Below are 22,495 nucleotides of genomic sequence, written 5' to 3' on the forward strand. Positions count from 1 at the left end.
TCTGCAAAATGATGCAACTTCTACAAAAATGATCATAAGAAATCACACGTTAAAGATTTTACAGCATTTCAGCTCCAAGCTTCCGCTGCATCATATTTGAATTATAGATCATCCACTCAGTAGCAGAATGAATTGATGAAGAATCGATCGGGACCGACCGACGTGCGGCCGGGCCCTCACACAGGAGCCGGCTGTCAGAGGAGAGGGCGCTCGGCTCCGATGAGTCCCTGAGGAAAAACATGTCAACAAATACTCGTCAGCATTTCTACTGTGAACTGAAATGTTGAGCCAGGATCCATCTCTGCATCATCTCCCGCATCTTTGTGTGTGGAAACCCGTGTGTGGGCCGTGATCGGTGCCGTGGAAGCGTGGCCTGATGGGAAGGAAGAAAATCGACTTTAGCAGCATTTGATGCGCGCGCACACACACACACACACACACACACACACACACACACACAGAATGAATACAACAATAACCCCTGTGTGTCCTATGCTCTCATGTTGAGGCTGGCTCTCAGTTTTCTCCCTCTCTCTCTCCCTCTCTCTCTCTCTCTCCCTCTCTCTCTCTCTCTCTCTCTCTCCCTCTCTCCCTCTCTCTCTCTCTCTCTCCCTCCCTCTCTCTCTCTCCCCTCTCTTTGCTCTCTTTGTCTCCATCCCAGGTGAACTGTAGCCATGTGATCAAACGCCCAAGCCTCTATCCATTAACCCTCGTAAATGAAAAAATGGGGAACAAAAAGCAGTTTTGTGCTGCAAACATGGAAAGAATTGATAACAGAGGGCGATGTGTGCGTCTTTCTGCCTCATGTCCGAGCACAGACACCAGCCAACACAGACACTCTGCCGCGGACCGGACACACGGACCTGCGGCTCCCGCCCGGCCCCCCTGTGTCTCAGCTCTCTGCAGCACCTGGATCTGGGCCTCGGAGGTGCTGATGGTAGGGGGTGATGGTGTGTGTGTGTTGGGCTTGGGTGGGGGGTGGAGGACGCCTACATGCTGCACCCCGCCGACCCACCCGGCCGCACTGGGATCCTGCATGAGGCCTGCGAGGCTTGTGAAGTGAGTGATTTTGTCTGTAATTAGACGACGTGAAGGCGGGAAAGTGTTTAAAATGTGCGGTAGGTTTGGTCTGAGCTGGGAGAAGCTGCGGTTTTCTGGACGTGCGGCCCCCCAGGGAGTGTGTCTGACAGGTGGTTTTACGTCGGCAGTGTGTCCCGACCGAAAACACCCAGGGCAGAAGCTCGAGTCTAAACGTCCTGTTAACATGTTTGATTCTGATCAGTCTATAGATGATAGATGATAGATCTACGGCCCACTGAGGTCAACAGCCTTAGAGCCTTTACACTTTACACTATCTTATTCTATAGGTTCTAATCCGCCGTTTATTCCGGGACTCACTATGCTTCGTTTTCTTTATATTGTAGTGACACTAACAGTTTATATGAGGATTTTATTTCCTATGGCCTCACTGACTTTATTATGTTTTATTATATGAAACTTATTTTATTTCCCGTGGTGTTATACTATATTGTTCCTGTAAAAAATGAAATGATTAGACTTTATTAGGCCACTGGTTCCGTTTCATATTAAATTGGTTTTGTTGATTATGTTGATGAAAGAAATCTTATGAAAAAGAGAAAAGTTAAGCGTCGGAATTGGTGCATTATTATCTGATGGGCTTCATGACTTTTACTGAAGAGATAAGATGGAAATAATGGTCTAAGATGTGACTTCTCTTTTTATAAATTAAATATAACTTCGTATTCACGGCAAATTCCTTTTTCCTAATTATCTCTTATTGTCTGATCAAACGTATAATAATCAAAACGCACAAATAAAAACTGCGAATAAGCTTTTCATTTTATATTTGTAGGCGTGTATATATTTTATTAATGTGTTTAAATCAAGTTCATAATTATTAAAATGTGTAGTAATCGAGTAAAGTGTGAAATAAAAGCATCGCGGCCTTTAGATTATTTCCCGATGTTTAAAGAAGTTCTTTCCATTATTTTGAAAATTCAGTGTGATTTTTCACATCACCGTCTTTTTCTTTTGGGGGATGAAATACGAAGAAAGTTGGTTTGGTTTATCACCAGTGAACTGGTCTCAGTAGGCCTTAGATTAGGCCTGAATTATCTATTAAACATTGATTATTTTCCTCTGCTGCTCAGCTGGTTTGGCGCCGAAATAAAAGGCTCGATTTTTCTCTAATAAAGCTGCTGGTGTCTCTAAAGTTCAGACACTTGTCTTCAGAATATTTTCATTTACAGTAGGTTTATATTTTGATATTTTTCATTCTTTTTCCTGTTCTACAATGTTGCCTTTTTGTGTTGTAAAAAATGTTTTGGAAAACACTGTGAACTTGAAACTGTTTAGTCTGAGTAAAACTTTGGAAACTGAAAGAGTGGATGTCAAACTGCTCCAGTTTAACACACCAAGCCTGTGGTAAAGATATGAGCTGCTATATAAAGGGACAAGCAGCCCATGGATTGATTTCTTTTATGTCATTAAAAACTTTTACTTTCATAGTTTAAAATTGAGATTTTGTCAGTGGAGTGGTTGCTCTGAACATATTGATGATCTTGAATTGGCTTTATAAGTTTTAAAGAACATTTTTACATCACTGAAGATTCAAAAGTGCAGTAAAAAGTACAGTAGGTCACAACTTTGACCGGTTTGCTGTCACTGCCTGGTGATCAAAATCTCTCCGCCTCATTAATGTCTCATTTCAAACTTATAGTTTGTTCTTTTTAAAAGATAAGTTGTTTCAAAGGAAACCAGTCAACTCGTGGATATTACACCTGTCACCCAAATCTGAACAGAGAAATATCACCTGTTCATCTCTTTAAGAGTCACATTTTGCTGTGATTCCAAACCCATCTTGCATTTTGAGACATTTCTATGTCCTGTGTGAAACGATCATCGGCCTCGGGGCAGCTGTAACTTGTTAGAAAATAGAGCTCACATGGTTGCATCAGTCCCTGTGCTAACCTGCCATGTGACTGCAGTAATGGGCCTCTCCATGGCTGCACAGACCACTGTGTCACAAGAGCCCGTTTCCTCCGGCTCCTGGGGGAGAGCGGGGAGAGGATGAGAGGACGAGGTCTCATGATCGGCAGGGAGGTCAGAGATCATAATCGCCCGGGGGGGTCAAAGAGTCAGCCTTCAGGTGCACACTTGGAGGGGGTGAGGTAGATAAATTAGTTTCTGAATATATTTTGTTAAAGATGTTTTCAGACAAATGAAGTTGATCAGGTGCTGGGAGGACAAAGAGAGTAGGAGAGAGAGAGAGAGAGAGAGCCCTTTTTACTTTGGCCTTAATACTTGAACAACTCCCAGGGGAAATTCTTGAAATCTGACGATGGATGGAGGGAAAAGGCAAAGAGAGAGAGAGAGGGCGAGAGAGAGGTGCAGATAGTGTGAGAGAGAGTGTGAGAGGGATGCAGATAAGGGAAGCATGCACAGCGGTCAAATATTCACATGCTGGGTCACATTCTGCATTAAACTGAAGTATAATTGGTGGAAAGCATTCATTCCCATGTCAATAGGCACATTGGGCCTGAAATGAATGGCGTCATTTGTTCCGAATGATGACGAACCCAACAAAAGGGTCTGAAATTATAAGTCAGAAAAATGGCAAAGATTGGTGCAGCGGCATATTTTCCACTTTCTTAGCCTCAGATTTCATCCCTGTGATGTTGACAGTGACTGTTAAAAACAAGTTCATCTGTAGATACGGGGGCTTTTCTCATCTGTGTTGTCTTGGTTTGTGAAAAACACTGTATTTAATTCATAAACGCCTTTTCCTCTCAGGGTTTATGTGAAAAAACAGCGGAGGTCAGTGCTTTTGCTCGGGGAATTCCAGCTCCAACACTTGACTATCAATAATACTGAGCCTCATGTGACTCAGATATTTGGAGTCAGACGTTCACACTGTACTGTACATTAACAGCTCCTCCATGTCTGAGACCTGAGCACTGATTCACAACATCCCCATACAGGGAGACCTCGTCTCTACCACCTCAGCGGGTCGGGATCATATAGTGAGGATCAGACAGTGACTTGCTGTGACTGGATGTCATCTGAAGTATCTACTCATGGATTGAAATATGTATGAAAAACTCCTGAGCTAGCTTTAGTGTTTACTGCCGGTGAGAACGCAGGGAACGGCTCCAGCTCTTGCTTTTATTTTGAAATTACGTTTGGAACAAACTGGTGAATTGATCACATGAAGGGCTGCAGGTGTTTTCTGGGTTTATCACTTGATTTATCCATCGTGCACACTTTGTAAGTGGTGATGATGCAGTGACACGCCATCCATGGGGATGAATAAAAAATGATTCTGCTATCTGACCTCTGTCACTCCTCCTTCGCCCATTTTCACCCAGTGAATTAGTGCAGCTGCACCACACTTAAATAGGTCCCCCTCTTTTTTCTCTGGGAGTGTATGTGACCGACCATGAATCCTCTCTTTGTGCTCTGTCTGCACAGTTTCCCCCCCTCTATAGTTTCTTGCCATCTTCGTCTTTTTTATTTGGGGAAGAGGGGCTTCGGTTGCGATGGCGGCAGCACTGGTGAGGTGGTGGTGGTGGTAGCGATGGTGGTGGCGGCAGCGGGGGGGGGGGGGGGGGGGGGTGTAACTTGTTGGACCACATTCCTGTGCAGCTGTGGAGGCTGGTGCAGGGTGGAGGGTGGAGGGCAGAGCAGGATCATCATTGCATTGCAGGGCATCATGAATGGTCTATTGTTCAGTGCTTTGCTGTGTCCGCATCTCTACCACAACTTCAGCCTGACTGAGAGAAATAAGAAATATAGGAAAAGAAAACGAATAGAAGAGAAATGTTTGAAAAATAGAAATTTAGAGTTGATTGGAGAAATGATGAGAACAAGAAAAAAATAGAGCAAGAGTGACAGAAAGCCTGAGGAAAGGTCATAAACAGACTTCTTATTTGTGTCTGTATCTGACTCAGATGCAGGAGGATGTTGAATCTCAGAGTGTGATGGTGATGATGAAGATGGGGATGATGGTGACATGAACAATGGAGGCATTCATATTGTGACATTATGACGGTTTTGGCCCTCAGTCATACGTGCCAGCACATTGTTTAATCATGGATATATGTCGACTGTTAACCACACTTAAAATTCTCCCTGCAGCTCAGCAGAGACACAGATGTTGTTTATGAGTCAGATTCAATTTACAGATGTGACATTTGTACATTTTTAACTATAAATATGGAATTGTGCTGTTTTACTGGTGGAAACATGAGATTATCTGGATAATTATTCTGGTCTGGACTGTTTGTAATTTCAGTGTTTTTATATGATCACCATCAAAGAATAAAATAAAGTATGAAGCAGATAAGTAAAGTAAAGAAGAGGTTAGGACCATAAGAGCCCAGGTGAACTCTCAGCTCAGTCGTCCGTTAACATCAGAGCTTTTCTTCAGTCAGCATCAGCATAATATGAGCGTATATGAGATGCTGTAGACAGCTTCATTTTGTCTTTGGTAGAAAACATTAACAACACAATATGTGTTGAATTATAGACGGCAGAAACATGACCTTTCTAAAACTGCTGTTAATGAATATTTTGTTCCTTTTTTGTGGAAATCTGTGAGTCTCAATGAAGCAGAATCTCTGTACTTTTCTAAAAAGCACCTTCAAATTTATTTGTTATCTTTGGTTTTATCTTTATTTTCTAACTTTCATTTTGTGAGTTGTGCTTTTGTTTTTTTATGAATGACCTTCTCTGCGTCTCTTTTATGCATCTCATCCACTTTTCTTCTGTCATCAAACAGTCTGTCAGTCGGACACTCTTCTGTCAACACAAATTTTAGATGCACTTCATTTAAGATTTTACCTTCACGTCACACGTCCTCAAAGTTCATGAAAAACAGAAGAACTCTGATGTAACAGACTTTGTTTGCTTCCTGACGTTAACTGATGTAAAACCACAAATAAAGTGTTTTGTTTTGTTTTTTTTTATGAAAACAACAACATCTGTGTTCTCATTTAAAAAACTTTGAAATGCCCTCATGGGCAGTTACTTTATTTTTCTGAGAACGAGTGGGAGAGAGAAAGTAACGCAGACTTTCCAATCATGAGTTCTGAACATTTAATTAGCCTGTGTGAACCAGAGAAAAGAGAGAGAGAGAAGGAGAGAGACAGAGAGAGAGGGCCTGAGGGCTCGGAGGAAAAGATGTCTACATGAAAGAGTCTGTTGTTGTCCGCGCAGAGGCAGAGATGAAAGGCAACGGGACATAAAGATGGATAAGATATTTAGGAATAGAGAGTGAGAAATATGGTGATTTATGACATTCCTCATCTCTGTCATTTAGATTTCGTTTTAAAAAACTGTTGAGGACATGAATGAATATGAGTCACCTTGTTTTTCAGTTGTGTGAGCAGATGATTTGGTTTCACACAGGCTGTAAAGGACAGAAGATTTTGATTCGTCAGATTCTGAACATACGGACAGAACTCAGACTGAGGACTGCAGACCTCAGAGCAGGTAGACAGACAGGTAGACAGACAGACAGACAGACAGGTAGACAGACAGACAGACAGACAGGTAGACAGACAGACAGTTATTCACACAGACAGGCAGGCAGACAGGAAGGCAGATATTCACACAGACAGACAGACAGACAGACAGACAGGAAGGCAGATATTCACACAGACAGACAGACAGGTAGACAGACAGACAGTTATTCACACAGACAGGCACACAGACAGGCAGGCAGGCAGACAGACAGGCAGGCAGACAGACAGACAGGCAGGCAGACAGGCAGGCAGACAGGCAGGCAGGCAGGCAGACAGACAGTAATCTGAATCAGTCTGATGAATCTGACTTGGTGGGCTGCTCATCACATAAGAATACAACATTTATAAAGCCCCATGAAGTGTGGTGTTAGAGTTGTGCAGCTATCAAGCTGAAATGAATTAAATTAATTTAATTAAATTCTTTGAGAGTTTCTGAAATGATAATCTGTGATTACATCAGAATTTTGCATTGAAAAACTTCAAAGATATAAATTTCAGTTCATTTTTCTGAATTTGCAGAACAGATCATCACAATCACTCTGTGACATTTGTGCTGATCTTTAATTATCTGTTTAATGGTCAAATCTGAAAGGGTTCATCAGAAATCTTTCATCCACCTTTTTCAGCTTCATCAGTGTAGATACAAAGAGAAAGTGCTCAGGTTCTGACATTCAATAAAGGTCCACTACCAGAACTGAACCAGCTCCACGGTCTCTGGTCTGGTTTCTCACCCACCAGAACCCAACATGACATAGACACTTAATTTGTCTTTCAGCAGAACAGAACATCAAGAAAACAGGACTGAGATTCAAGTTGGCATTTACAAACTGCACATGGCAAAACTCAGATATAAATCATTAAATTCAGTTGAACTAATGCACAAACAAAACCATCATTCAAACAGATGTAAGTTGCAGCAGCTGGTTTTCCCAATTCAGTTTCATATTATCTTACTACAGGATGAGAAATGAGCTGCAGGGTCCCAATAAACTCCTCCCCCTCCACCTTTAATTAAACTCATTAATTTAGAAACATGCAAAATATATGCAAAACCAAACCAAACCAAAATCAAAGATTCTTCAGTGAGATGTAGACGTGTGGACAGAGGCTGGAGATCAGGTGACAGCAGGAACCTGTGAAACTCACTCCCTGTTTATACAGAGAGAAATGAGACAATCAGCACCTGGATGGTGTCAGGCAGGTAAGTATGAAGCTACAGACAGACAGGCAGGCAGGCAGAGAGACAGACAGACAGACAGATAGACAGATAGACAGGCAGGAAGAGAGAGACAGATAGACAGAGAGAGAGAGAGACAGAGAGACAGACAGATAGACAGGCAGGAAGAGAGAGACAGACAGATAGACAGGCAGACAGACAGGCAGGCAGGCAGAGAGACAGACAGACACATAGACAGATAGACAGGCAGGAAGAAAGAGACAGAGAGAGAGAGACAGACAGATAGGCAGGCAGGAAGAGAGAGACAGACAGATAGACAGGCAGACAGACAGGCAGGCAGGCAGAGAGAGACAGATAGACAGAGAGAGAGAGACAGAGAGACAGACAGATAGACAGGCAGGAAGAGAGAGACAGACAGATAGACAGGCAGACAGACAGACAGATAGGCAGGAAGAGAGAGAGAGACAGATAGACAGGCAGACAGACAGACAGATATAGGCAGGAAGAGAGAGACAGATAGACAGGCAGAGAGACAGAGACAGACAGATAGACAGGCAGGAAGAGAGAGACAGACAGATAGAAAGGCAGACAGACAGACAGACAGATAGGCAGGAAGAGAGAGACAGATAGACAGGCAGACAGACAGACAGATAGGCAGGCAGACAGACAGGCAGACAGACAGACAGACAGATAGGCAGGAAGAGAGAGACAGATAGAACGGCAGACAGACAGACAGATAGGCAGGAAGAGAGACAGACAGAGAGACAGATAGATAGACTGGCAGGAAGAGAGAGGCAGACAGAAAGGCAGACAGACATTCACACAGACAGGCCGACAGACAAACAGACAGGCAGGAAGAGAGAGACAGATAGACAGAGAGACAGACAAACAGACAGGCAAGCAGGCAGAGAGACAGGCAGGAAGAGACAGACAGACAGACAGACAGGCAGACAGACTCACAGACACACAGGCAGGCAGACAGACAGGCAGACACACAGACTCACAGACTCACAGACAGACAGACAGGCAGACAGACATTCACACAGACAGGCAGAAGTATCCAGAAGATGTTTGCCCTGTGGTGCTTCCCAGCCCAGTTCAGTCAGGCCTCCTCTGCGGAGCTGGGTTGAACACAATGCTCCTCTGTCCCTGGAGCTGCTTCACAGCTCCACAGCTCACAACAGCTCATTATGGAGGCAGAGATCCTCCGGCCACAGCTCCCAGCACCTAAACACTGTCCCCTGCTGAGCACACACACTGTCACCGGCTCTGGTCGCACAGCCCGAGGCCACAAACACACAGTTAGGCCAGAGAGGGCGCGCACATATACAGGGTGTCACACACATTAAAGCACACGCACACACTCACACACTTAACCTACATGAGGATGAACACACACCACCTTATTAGAGGAGTCCTAGTCAGCCATCAGCAGCCTTAACAGAGGTCACAGAGGTCACCCAGCTGCTCTCCCTCACGGACGCTGATGACAGAGGGGGTGTGGCGGTCCGGTTAATTAACTGGCATCAGAAAACAGCAGGATGGGATGACAGCAGGGAGGGGGGCATGGAGGGGAAACGGCTTGTTAGAGCGGACAGGAGATGACATTTAACCACATGAAAGATGGGTTGATTAGATTAGAGGAGAGGAAGATGAAGGAGGGAGTTTCCGTCTGACTGGTCACCTATCATGTAAAGTTCTTATGAAGGATTGTGAAGACTCAACAGGACAAAACAGAGCAGCAGGGGGTGAACGAGAGCACGACATCACTGTAATTATCAAACACGAGGACCAGTGGGTCAGTGATCACCTCACAGCTTCTGTGTTTGGTTGTGTTGTGTGTATCAGTGTGGACAAACTGATGAAGAGGTTTTCTTCCTTTTCTTGTGTTTTGTAATTTACAGGTGTTCTCCTAAGCTCTGAGCTCTCTCAGCCGCTCCCAACTTGACTTGGCTGCTACTGATTGGTTGAAAAGTCAAACAAAATCTCCTTTCCTAACCACTTTTCCTTGACTTCAATGGAAAATGTCAAGGACAGATGTGAAGGAAACTTCATAAGGACTTAGGAAAAACAACTGTGGTTCTAAATGAATCTAACTGCACTTACATTAATCTGTGTAGTTATGTGGCTGCAGATGTTGGTGTGTTGCTCCCTCAAGGCATCATGGGACAGCAGCAGCAGTGTCTCCCGTCTGTTTGTAAAGGATGGTCCAGTGCGCCCTGTGATAAAGGAGGTAAGACAGTTCACCCAACCCCTTCAAACACATCAGGGTCTGCTTGTGACCCCTAGTGACAGGTCACATATGTTTGACCAGCGGGTAATTTTACCTTGAAAACCTTTCAAACAGTTTACTGAGTAAGTGTTAATGCACAAACTTAATAAAACTTGGTAGTAATAACGAGAAAAGATCAGAGATTTTAAAAAAGACATATAATTTGTGTTGTTCCTTCCTGATGGAATAAAAGAATGAAAACTGACCTAATGTAGTAACGCTGAGGCTCACAGGAAAACATCCGGGACAAATATAAAAAGCACCACACTCATCCTGAAAAAAGAAAATAGTTTGTTAATGTTGTTCTTCGTGATCCATCCACCTACTTGCAGCGTCTTAGATTTATCTTGTGACTGTGGGGACGTCTGCACCAGCTGCTCTTTCACCTTTAAGGTCTCAGAGAAAGTTTGAATTAATGATCAGTCATGTGTTACGTTGGCACAGGGTAGAAAAACCAAATGAACAGTCAGCGAAGCAGCATCATTCAGTACTGTTGCTCACTGTGGTTTCACTGTTCATCCACACAGTGGAGCCCATGTCCAACAGTCAGACACACTGTCCTCCTATAGATGACTTCAGTGGCTCCTGATGGTTCACACTCCTTCTTCTGTCCCTGTTTTTCCTCCCAAAGCTTTTTTCCTTTTATCCCTGTTTGTCCTTGTTCAGCCTAGTTTGTCAGATCTGTCCTCAACGTGCTTCATCTATTTCAAGCTGTCCTTCACTCTGGGATGTTTGGATGGAGACACCACCAGACAGAAATGAGTTTATCTGGGTCACTGAAGAGTGTCGTTGACCCTGTGACACTGACAGGATAAATTGTCAGTGAGGTAGATGGGGTTTGTAGTCATTTAGTTCTACATAATCTGATTAATCACAAATATATTGGAAATTTGCAGTAGTGAAATAGATCAATCAGCTATGTCAAAATCTAGTTTTAAGACCTTCATTGTTTTTATTTCTATTTGGTTCATTTGTTTTAAACTGATTTATCATTGACGTACTGTCAGGCTGCAACCAACAATTATTGTCATTTATTTTCTGTAATAACTGATGGTGAAAAAAAGGCCTTTGTTATTCCATAAAGCCCAAAGAGATGGTTTGGCCCCAAAAAAAAACAGTCCAAAGCTCAAAAATATTTGTGACAAAGAAAAAACCTGGAAATGGGTGTTATTGATCTATTTATTTATTATTCCTGCTTTAATTAATCAACTAATTGTTTCAGTTTTAAACTAGTGGATTAATGAAGTCAAGTTTATTTGTAGAGCACAGTGTAAAATAAAAGCCTGGTCGATGAAAGTGATCATAATTCAGCCTAAAGGAACATGTGGACATGTTAAACTGAACTGAATGCAGTTGTAATCCAACAGTTTAATCTCAGCCATTCTTACAGCGGCTTCAGATGAGAAACCAGGGCATCACTGAAGTCATGATCAAACATCGTGTGGTAAATCATGAGAGTCTCAAACAACTGAACAACTGACCGACATCGACATCTCCAGGGTCGTGTTGACCACGGACGTCAACACAGTGAATTTAGGACCCCAGGAGGCCCCCACAGCTGCTGCCTGCTTTTCCTGGTTGGTTATCCAGTGATACAGAGGAAAACAAAACCACCGATGTTCTCATCCATAAGTCCATAAGACTAACAAAGACTGAACCAAAGTGAAACCCACAAGGAAATGTGCAGTAGAGACTCAACAAAGACAATTCAAGCATTAACAGTATACTGTTTTTTTTATTAGGGGCTTTATTCATACAAAACAACACACTGTTGCAAAGTGTTTGTATCTATTGATAAAAGTAAGAATAAAGTGCTTGTTCTTCTTCTGTACACGAGTCACTTAACAGTTATATTTCTGTTTCCATGGTTCAGGATTTCATTTATTTCAACTTGTTTTCTATCATAGAATAAACTGTGATAAATGATGAAAAAGAAAATTTATCAAATGTGAAAAGTAACAGAATTCAGGCAGGAAGACAGAAGTTCAAAATACAGAAATAATTTATTTGTACACAGAGAAAATAAGTGTGTTGAAGTTGAGCACGAGTGCCATGCTTCCTTATAATAAATAGATTTTTCTCTTAGAACATTTATCTGTATATGATGTCTGATCATTTTAAAATGAAAACAAAAGCATATTTACACCAAAATGAATGGAAATCAAGAGCAAAAAGCTTGACTTAACTGTAGCTCATACACTGGTCATATTAAATAAAACAAAAGAGCAATAAAGTTTTCAAGATACCTCATGATTTGAGAGAAAAACCTGTTCACCGTGTTGAGCTGTGCGTGTTATAGATGCCGATGTTACAACTGAAAGTGTTCAATACCTGAAATCAGAGCAAGTTATGAGCTAAAGCTGGGTGGAGTTCGTGACCGCTGCAAAAAAGGTTCCTCTCTTCCTCCAAATGTACAGTTTAAGTTGTGTCCTCCATCTTTTATTTTTACACTACTTCAATACTTTGGTCGGGTGCACACAGACAAAGAGAGGAAACAAATGGAAGGGCAGCCATTACCATTGATTAAACTCCTGACTCTCTGCTGATGTATAAAGGTAGGGTGGGCTGTAGTCTGTCAAGGCTGATCTGATTCTCTGTGTCCAGAACACACAGCATCTCCACCGTCTGCTCCTCCACAAACGTCTCCTTGAAACCCAAGTGAATATCATCTCTCATTGTCAGCTCTCTGTCACCTCTAATATTCAGGCCCCCCACCTCCTTCTTCACATTCTCCTCATCCTCATCGTCCCCACAGCACAAAGCTACCTCGTTCTCGTAGCAGAAAGCGCTGGGTGAGTGAGGGCCCAGCAGGTGGCGTGCCGCCCTCGGGGCAAATGGTGATGGAGACCGAGAGTAACTTGAGCTGGAGGATGAGGACTGCCCACTGCGACCTGTCACCTGGCTCAGTTCCCTGGCACTGCAGTGAGGCGTAGATGGCACCTCATAGGTCTTATGGAAGCGGGAATAGTCCACGTGGTAGCGATCGCCCTTCTCAAAGACCACAGGCTCAAATCGGTGGCCCCATAAGATCTCCTTGGCCAAATATGAGGTGCGGGCCTGAGTGGTCATAGCTGTGGCCTCCACCATCCCCTCCAGGATGACCACAATCTCAAAGTCCTCTTTCTGCAGGTCCGTGCGGCTCAGGTTGTACAGAGGACTGTTCTTGTTGATCTCGTGGACGACCACGAGCGGCGACACCAGGAACAGACGATCCAGTCCGTCGTCATAACCGACATCAATGTCTGTTTGCTCCAAAGGGAGGTACTCGCCCTCCGCCGTCACATGTGGCTTAATGAGCTGAGCGCGAACATGAGCTTCAACGATGTGGCTCTTGCGCATGTTTCCCAGACGCCACATGAGGCACAGCTTACCATCTCGCAGTGCAATGACAGCATGATGCGAGAACAGCAAGGTCTGTGCCCTCTTCTTGGGTCGCACCATCTTTGCCATGATGGTGCCGATCATGAAGGAGTCGATAATGCAGCCCACGATGGACTGCACCACCACAGTCACCACAGCCACTGGGCACTCTTCAGTGACACATCGGAAACCATATCCAATGGTGGTCTGGGTCTCTATGGAGAAGAGGAACGCTCCAATGAAGCCCTGGATGTGAAGAATACATGGCCGCCATTCATCTTTTCCCTCCTCTACGCTACTCCGAGGATCCCCGTCCTTCACAGGGATGCGAAGATCAAAGTCTCCATGTGCGAGCGCCACTCCCCAGAAGATCAGACCGAACAGCAGCCAAGACAGAAGGAAGGTAGTGGTGAAGATGAGTAGCAGGTAGCGCCAGCGTATGTCCACACAGGTGGTGAAAATGTCAGCCAGGTATCGCCGTGGCTTGTCCTCCATGTTGTTGAACACCACGTTGCACTGGCCGTTCTTCTTCACAAAGCGACTACGCAGGCGGCCGGTGCCCAGATCCAGGCCCAGGCGGCATGAAGGTGACGCACGGCAACTGTTGTGGATGATAGGCTCATTTGTTACCCGAAGAGACAAAGTCCCTCTTCCTTCGTCACTTCCTGGACACTCTCCTCCTCCTCCTCCTTCCTCACCTCGCATACAGGCCCCAGACAGCGTCTGCTGAGTCAGAGGGCTGTGGCCATTGTGGAGGCCCAGGCTGGAGATCTTCAGGGCATCTTCATCTGTGGAAACGATGCTGTATCTGAAAGACAACAGAAGAAAAAGTGAGTTCAGGAGCTGCCCTTAGTTATTGTTGCTATGGTTATCAAGCTTTCTCTTCTCATACGACACCAACTCAATGGATCCTGAAATTCAGCTGTAGCTGCCAGCTGACAACTGTACTTGTTAGAATTGATCAGCTAACTAATCTAAAATCTAACATGCTGATCTGTAACAAGAATAAAATGATCATATGACACTGGGCCTAAAGACTGAGGCTAAAGCTACACGTCCCAGACAAAAATCCAGAATCCAGGTAGAGGACATGGAAACAAAGAACTGTTGTTTTTGTGCTGCAGGGTAGATCTCTTCAGTGTAGTTAGGAAAAATGTGAGATAAGATAAATTTCATATAACACAACCCTGTTGGTGACATGCTTGTTCTTATCTGCAAACAGTATATTTTCACACAACATAACATTATCCAGGAGCAGCTTTTACACAACAGATGTGCTTTTTGTCAATATGACAAACAGATGTGGTTAGTTGATGATGTGCTTCTTGGCTCTGGAAGTGAAGATCTCTACAGTTGGAAGGAAGCAACTCAGTCAAACATCTGCAGTGTAGAGCAGATATAAACTCACTGTTTAATAGAGTCTTTACACTTTTGCTTGTGCTTTGGTTTTAGAGACGTTCAGGTGCACAAACAAAAAAAACTCTTTAAATTCAGACACTGCTCCAACCACAAATGAGGAGGAAAACCTGACACACATACGTCTTGTTCAGTTGTTAATCTGTGTTTGGAGAATCAGTTGGATGTTTTGGTTTCCATTATTCATACAACAATATTTAAAATGAGTTTATAATTGTAAATAATGTCTTTAATAATGATTAATTGATCATTTATTTAATGCATTATTTATGAAGTCATTCATGAGAGTGACTATAAATGAGTTTCTAATAAGCTGCTCAGGCTGCAATATTAAGATTATTAAGATTAATAAAATATTTATACAGTGTAATAAACCATCAATTCTGCACTTACACACAATAATAAACTCAACAATAAAGCGTCATTCATTTTTTAATAAATCATCTGCATGGATGTATAAATGCTCATAGGTCCTTTATGAAGGCTTTTTACTGTGATCCATCAATTCTGCAGTTGTAAATTAAACATGTTTATAAATGGGTTGTTGTCCAGATGTCAGAGGTCAAATTCAAGGTCAAACATTTAAGGGTCTCCCTGATGAGCTACAGATTTTTTAATCCAAACCTGGTTCAAAATATTTTTCTCTCATAACTGATCAATGAAACATTATTCAGTGATTTGATTGATTGAAATGTTGTTTTGTGATGGCAGCAGTTTTTCATGAATGGACATTTTATTCCAAAGTGAGAAGGAGGAAAAATAATGTCTCCTTCAACAACACAAACCAATGAAACCACTGACACACTTTTATCACCCCGCCTCTCACCTGTTGACTCGCACCGCTCCCATGGCACCAGTGATCATCAGGCTGTGTCTGCGAGGGCAGTAATGTAGGTTGGGGCGGGCAGTTCCAACCATTAAAGTACTGTTGCTGGACAGGGGGGCAGTATGAGCTCAGGTCTGTCTTGCATTTGTCATCAGCACTGTTTTCTCATGATACATTTTCTGTGAACAAAGAGGACAAAGAGCAGATTTCATCAATCATTCAAAAAGTGAAGGTGCAGGACTTTTCTAAAGCAAAAACAGTGTCTACGGCCATGCTAGCAGCTCTGTGAGTGCTTTGAGCTAAATGCTAATGTCAGAATGCTAACATGCTGACATTAAGCAGCAGTCACCTTTGTCTCACATGTTAGATTCTGACTTGATGATGAAGAGGATGAGGATGAAGAGTTACCAGGATCAGAAACACCTGAGCATGGATGCACGCAACATTTTCCACAATCAGTTTAAAAGCAGTTGAAACATTTCACTATAAAACATGTGAAGTGTCAGGTTAAAAGTCATTAGGACACATTGTCTGGGAAACATGTAAACACTGTTGTACCAATCCTTCCAGCAGCTGCTGAGATATTTGAGTGGTGGACCAATCATCAGACTGACATTACCGTTCATGAAGACACGCCCCCTAGTGTGACTAAAAATCACAATATTCAAAAATCCCTAACTGCAGCTTTGGCTTCGCCCTAATGCACGGAGCAGACCAGACAGTTTTGTGTAATGAAAGCTTATTGATTAGGTCCTTGCTAGTGGTTAGCCTTAGGGACCTTTAGGCCAACCAATGGTGGAAAACCAGACGGGCATTGGAAGGGACAAAGGTCTAAAAAAGAGATGAATCAGTGGTAATCTACTGTTAGAGGAACAATTGATCTGCTGTTTGGCCGGGTGACAAGGTTGGAGGGTGATTTCACTCAGCTTATTATGTCAGCAAGCTGAGAACCAGGAGAACCAAAAAGCATCGCGTTGCATAACCAATAGAGGCCAATCACACGCAATATTAAAGGGCATCAGTGGTTCATCGTACGAGAATCTTCAGTGACAGAACAGCTCTGCATTAGTCAAAGGTAGGTATCGGTCTCACACCAATAACAAACACCAGCACTGCTACACACACACACACACACACACACGCACACACACACGAACACACACAGACTTTGATGGGATTTGATGTCATGTAATGTGGGCTGTGTGCAGCTTGTGTGTGCGATGCTTCCAGACTTCTTTTCCTGTTACACAGAGGACAGATGTTACGAACTGGCTGCTGATTGGCTGGATGAAGCGTGATTGTCGACTGGATAATCCCAAAAGGGCAGATGATTACGTCAGCTCGATAACTCCCACAGATGGAGGGAAGTGTCCTCTGCTGTGAATTCATGACCCTGTCCTGCAGAGATCTTAAAGACACCGGTCAATATGTGAGTTCAGGCAGGTCAGACTCATGTCGCGGCCACAGGCATCACGTGCCCAATCAGGGCGACGCAGCACAGTTCACATGTCACTCTGTGGATTTCCACTGAGAGACTGTTGTTCTAGCTCAGTTCTGACCAGTCCTGGTTTTATTTTAAACACTTTTTTTTGCTTGTTCCCAGTTGTATCAACTGATTTTTGAACACTCCGGTGTTTTCTTCATCCATATGAGGAACATATATGTATGAACATATGAACCATATGTTGGTTTTATTAGATTTTATGTCAGTGTCGTACCAAACCGTCAAAAAATATATTTCAAATGATTATTGAAAATGATTGTCACAATTTACTTTTGGATGAAAAATACTGAGGAGCTGAAGAATGTTATTCATGTTTTTCATCATTAGTGTCATGCAAACAAAACTCCATTAATAACAAACTCTGACACAGCTGGTGCACACAATAGTTATAACAACAAGTGTCACATTGTAAAGTTCACTGTGTCTGTAATGTTAGAGAGGTGTGGATCAAACACCACAAAAACGGGGAAATGCCTGACAATATAATGCAGTATAATAGTAAAGCGTTGTTACCATGACAACCATCAGGTCAACAAAACAACAAAAACATGTTAAAATGTGACATAATCTAATACGAAACAAACTATCAGGCACCAAAGTTAATAGTTGACCTTGGAAATAGTAGTTTGACAAAACCGTCCACATGGTCAAAAAAGTCCTAAAGGTATTATGGGTAAAGTCACGTCAACAGATCCGTCTCCATGACAACTGAGCAAACTCCATCCTAAAGCTCCAGGAGGAGGTAGGAAGTGGACATTACTGTGCAGTATAAATATCATCTAAGACTTAACTCATCATTTGTTTTCTGCCTCCTAGTAAAACATGTTCACCTCTCAGCTTTGTTTGTACTTTATGTGACTGAAAAACACAGAACCAGCAGTGTTAAGATCTAAAAACACATTTTCCTGTTTCTGTCCTTTTCTGGCTGCAAATGAAAGTTTGCACATGCTGACAATTGTAAATATTTGTGTGAATATGACAAAAATGTACATGGATGCAAAACTGTATGTATAAGTCAACGTTAAATAAAGTGATTAACACAACATTTGCACTAATGCAGCCAGCTGCTGTCAGTCGGTACCTGGCTGGTGTCTTTTTTCTCAGCTGACAGGAGCCCTGGGGGAGAGCTGCAGTAATTAATGGTTGATCATAGTTACTGTATTAGCCGTCTCCATAGGAACATCGCTCCTCGCTCTATGGGGCTGATCCGCTGTGTTGTGTGTGTGTGTGTGTGTGTGAGTGTGTGTGTGTAATGATGGTTTACCATGTGAGACAACTTGTGAGGAGGAGGAGGAGATAAACTGGCTGAGGAGAGAGGTGGAGAGGAGGCCATGGACTCTCCCCAGAAGAAACCACAGGTACTACTATAAATCCAGATTAGTACCCAGTGTGTCAAAGAATTGTGACTGACGTCACTTTTCTTCAAGTACGTCAGAGGAACCAAACTGACGAAAATTACAGCATAATCCCAGGGAAAGGAAAGGAAAGGAAAGGAAAGGAAAGGAAAGGAAAGGAAAGGAAAGGAAAGGAAAGGAAAGGAAAGGATGGAGGAAGCCCTCATCAAATACCAGATTACTATGTCTCTTAATCTCCCAATCCAAACAACAATATGAAAGGTGGATGGCAGTTGTTGTGTGACCTGGTTTAAGACCTTTTGTGTAATCTGATGATATGAGAGGAGAGGGAAGGGGGGATGGATGAAGAAAGGAAGAAAGAAAGAAAAAAGAAAGAAAGAAAGAAAGAACGAAAGACTGTAAAAGAGGTAAAGTAAAGGGCTTTACAGGTGTGACATCGTCTATGTTGGACAGTATAAGAAAAAAATACAGATTAAAATGAAGAGATTATGACGTCAGAGGATGATACTACAACGTGTAATACCATTTGTAGAAAAGTGGATGATTTACATACACACACACACACACACACACACACCAGAAGTGTGAAGAAACGCACTCTCTCTTTGTTTTTCTCTTCCCAGTCTAAAAACCTTTCCTGAAATGTGTGAAGGACTCACAGTTGGTCACATCATCCTCACTTTTTCTGTTTCTCTTCAAACTAATATTTAAAAAGGGCCCACATGTCCCTGAGGACAGCAGTGGGTACACACAGTGTCCTCGTCCTGCTCAGAAGTAAAAATAGGGACTCGAGTGCGTAACAGACATGAACTTATTTTGAGGAACTTCAGTCATCCAACAGACACAAAATATAAGAAATAAACTCAGATAAACGAACTGCAATATATAAATAATGTGACTGTAGCTCATGTCTTTTTTCTTCACAATATAAAAATAAAAACAGAGGTGATGTTTGAAAAAGTACATTTACTCAAGAAATACTGTCGGCCTACTTTCCTACTGCACCACATTTCATCTGAGTCTCAGGTTATTTTTCAAATGAAGATTTGTGGTGATATGATTCATTGTAATGGATAAAGCAATGTTATGAATAAATGGATAAATATCATTTTGTTGTTACAGTCCTGATATGTTTTGATCCTGGTTCAACCACATAAAGCACTTTTTACGCGCTTTATTCTGAAAAGTACCTACTGTATGAATAAAGTTTATTATCATTATTATTATTATTATGAAAATATATTTGATACATATGATATTGAATGGTATCATTCTGCATTATGACAACTTTTACCTTTAATACTTCAAGTATTATCAAGTATCATGCTTACTGTACTTTTACTCCAGTAAAGTGAGTTTGAATGGTTTTGATTTCTAACTGTGCTGCTGTAACTTTTAATCATAAGATAAAACAGGTCTAAATAAATCACCCACTGCTACAAATATCTGTTGTAGTTTCAAAAAGCATCTTAAATTAGCTCAAGAGAAGATGTCTTGACTCATATTATAAATTTGAGTCATAAATACTCAGCCACCAAATGTGTATTAATTGTGTTATTCCAATTTAAAATAATGTAGAGATGGAAGTGAAGTTTCCATCTCCGCAGGAGGAAGTCTTAAATGCCGATCAATGGTTTTGACAGTGCAACCAGAAGTTATGACGGGGCAGTTTGCAAACTAAGCAGCAGCTGTGACGTGTGTTGGTTTCATTGAGGCCACAGGAGCTGTCCAGTGCTGAGAATCAATCCAAACCCTGCAGGAATAATCGACAGCAGGGAGAGGAGGGGGAAGAGAGAGAGCCCAGTACTACCCTAACCTTGAAAATTATGTTGGCCTTTAAAATCTTTCCCTCTATCTGTTTACACTCCCCACATTTTTCACAGTCGACTTACTCTGCCACATGAACGTTTTGTTTAAGTATTGATTGTGTTTTCTGAGTAGTTAGTTCATTAGTTAGACAGAAGAGGGACAGACAACTATTGCTATTACAACTATTCTTATTGTGCAGTTCTGAAATTTTAAGATGTAGATCTGACTCAGGGGAGCAAACAAGTTGAAAAAATAACCTTCGTGGCTAAAGAACTATTCTTTGTGATCATCTTCCCCTGTGGAGCCAACAGACGTCACCAAAACTAAAAATAAGAATATAAAGATATAAACACTCACCTTGGTGTTTCTGCAGACTGGATCACTTGAAGACTAACAGAGGTTTCATCCTCATTAAAAGGTACTTATGTAGGTTCACAGTTGGCACCGTCCTCTCTTCTTTTCGTCCCCGTTTCCCTTCAGCAGACAAACAGCGTTTTCATTAATCTGCTCCCAGATTTCTCCTGCACAAACTTGCACATGTCTCCAGCCTGAGCTTTGTCTTGTTGCTCCATAGTGGCTGAACAGAGTCGCTCCTGCCTGGTGGTTGTGCATCTGCCCCGATCCCAGCCAGTGTGTGTGTGTGTGTGTGTGGGAGAGAGATAGATAGAGAGAGAGAGAGAGAGAGAGAGAGGGAGAGAAACAGAGCTCTGATTATGTTCCTATTTATATATGCTATTGTTTTCCCCAGAGTGTGGAGATGTGGATATGTGGATTGTATAATTTAGACTTTAGCCCACTCAGACCGATACTTGCACTGAAATCCAAAAAAGACAACATAAGTGAGGACTACTGTAATCCTACAAAATTCCCGTAGAGACTAAGAGAGTCTCTGAGGTCTCTGATTTTACAGCATGTTTATATTGACTTTGTGGTGCAGGATGTTTTTGTTTGTATTGCATTACACAGATATTACACAGATATATAATAATAGATATATAGTGTATTTCTGTGGCAATCTGCTCTGAGTTTATCATAATCTTGAAAATATTCTAATCCCTTTTTATATAAGGATCTATATATATATATATAGTTAATTAGCACAAAACACAAAGTTCAGTGGAAACTGATGGAAATAATGTTAGTTTTGTTAATATTTGCTCACTAGAGGAAAAGTCAGACAATCACCCAAGTTACTACAATTCATCTTGAGGGGGACATGAATGAGTGAACCATGAATGAGTGAACCAAATCCATCCAAGAGTTGTCAAAAGCACAAATATCAGCATCACTGTGGAGGAAAAGTCAGTTCATCCTCTAAGAGCCATTCAGTCTGGGGACAAACTGACTGACTGACCATCACAGAGACAAAAACACTTTGGATTCATCACAGTGGAAACCAGCAGGCACACATCAGATTAGTTATTATTATAATAAAATGAAACAACATTAAAATGAAGAAAGAATCTGATGGACAAGAGCTGACACTGTTTACTTGATTTATTCACAGAAAGGTGAGAATCATTGCCGTCAGTCTTGACTTATTCAGACTTGGTCCTTGTTAATCTTTCACTGCGATGAAACCCCAAGAATCCAGAGATTTTTAGGTTCTTGCAAGAATCTGGATCATATCTGGAGATTTCATCATGTGTGGGTCAGAGTTTGAAATATCTGGACCACTACAGCTCCAGATTCTGGGATATTTTGCACAGTGTTTCCTTTGGATTTGGTAGCCAGAACTGCAGAACAATGACTCTGCTCCACCTTCTCTCTACATATTTATAATCTTACTTGTTTCTTTTGAAAATGTATAGTTCCCATCCAAAACTGGCTCAACAATTTTTTCTGCAGAGTTGAGTGGGGGATATTACAGTTTTGTATTTTTGGATAACACAAATAACTTACACTGTCAACCACAGTGAGTGAACAGCCAGTCTCCTGAAGAAAACCACAGAGAGTAATTGCTACAGTCTCTCCACCAGTTCACTGCTTCCTCCTCCTCTGTCCTGCTACCACGACCACTGCAGGCCTCCAGCCTGGAGCCACGGCAGTCAGCCAATCCCTGAGGACGATATTACAAAAGTACACATCAAGACTTTGAGCCAGTGTCTCGGTTTAAACGATATCTTGTGCGTTTTCTTGTCATTAAAGAAGACATCACTAGGGTGGCCCAATGGCGGAGTGGTTAGGGCGCGTACCACATGAGCGGATGCTCTCAGCAGGCGAGCGCTGGT

General features: G+C 42.3%; 1 protein-coding gene and 1 long non-coding RNA gene across 2 annotated transcripts; one reads left to right on the forward strand and one right to left on the reverse strand.

The window, feature by feature from the left end:
* The first annotated feature begins 774 nt into the window (after positions 1-774).
* Positions 775-11,825, forward strand: LOC139615397 (uncharacterized). The gene is made up of 3 exons (XR_011687364.1): positions 775-1,059; positions 9,627-9,955; positions 10,522-11,825. It is a non-coding gene; the product is annotated as an uncharacterized lncRNA (long non-coding RNA).
* Positions 11,826-12,196: 371 nt separating this feature from the next.
* LOC139615395 (ATP-sensitive inward rectifier potassium channel 12-like) lies at positions 12,197-20,856 on the reverse strand. The gene is made up of 3 exons (XM_071473310.1): positions 20,622-20,856; positions 15,597-15,775; positions 12,197-14,162 (listed from the first exon to the last, which is right to left on the reverse strand). The coding sequence occupies exons 2-3, from the start codon at positions 15,686-15,688 to the stop codon at positions 12,518-12,520; spliced, it is 1,737 nt and encodes a 578-aa protein (XP_071329411.1). The 5' UTR covers positions 15,689-15,775; positions 20,622-20,856; the 3' UTR covers positions 12,197-12,517.
* Positions 20,857-22,495: the final 1,639 nt, after the last annotated feature.

Source organism: Trachinotus anak, unplaced genomic scaffold (assembly GCF_046630095.1).
Source record: "Trachinotus anak isolate AG129_WGS33_773 ecotype Australia unplaced genomic scaffold, CSIRO_AGI_Tana_v1 ptg000049l, whole genome shotgun sequence".
Taxonomy (NCBI): Eukaryota; Metazoa; Chordata; class Actinopteri; order Carangiformes; family Carangidae; genus Trachinotus; species Trachinotus anak.

What these genes read in the sequence shown, in the direction of transcription:
- LOC139615395 (XM_071473310.1), bottom strand. Translation starts at nt 15,688, where the DNA reads ATGGTTGGAACTGCCCGCCCCAACCTACATTACTGCCCTCGCAGACAC. An exon ending in GGAGCGGTGCGAGTCAACAG is followed by an intron (nt 14,163 to 15,596) that starts GTGAGAGGCGGG and finishes GTTGTCTTTCAG; the next exon opens with ATACAGCATCGTTTCCACAG.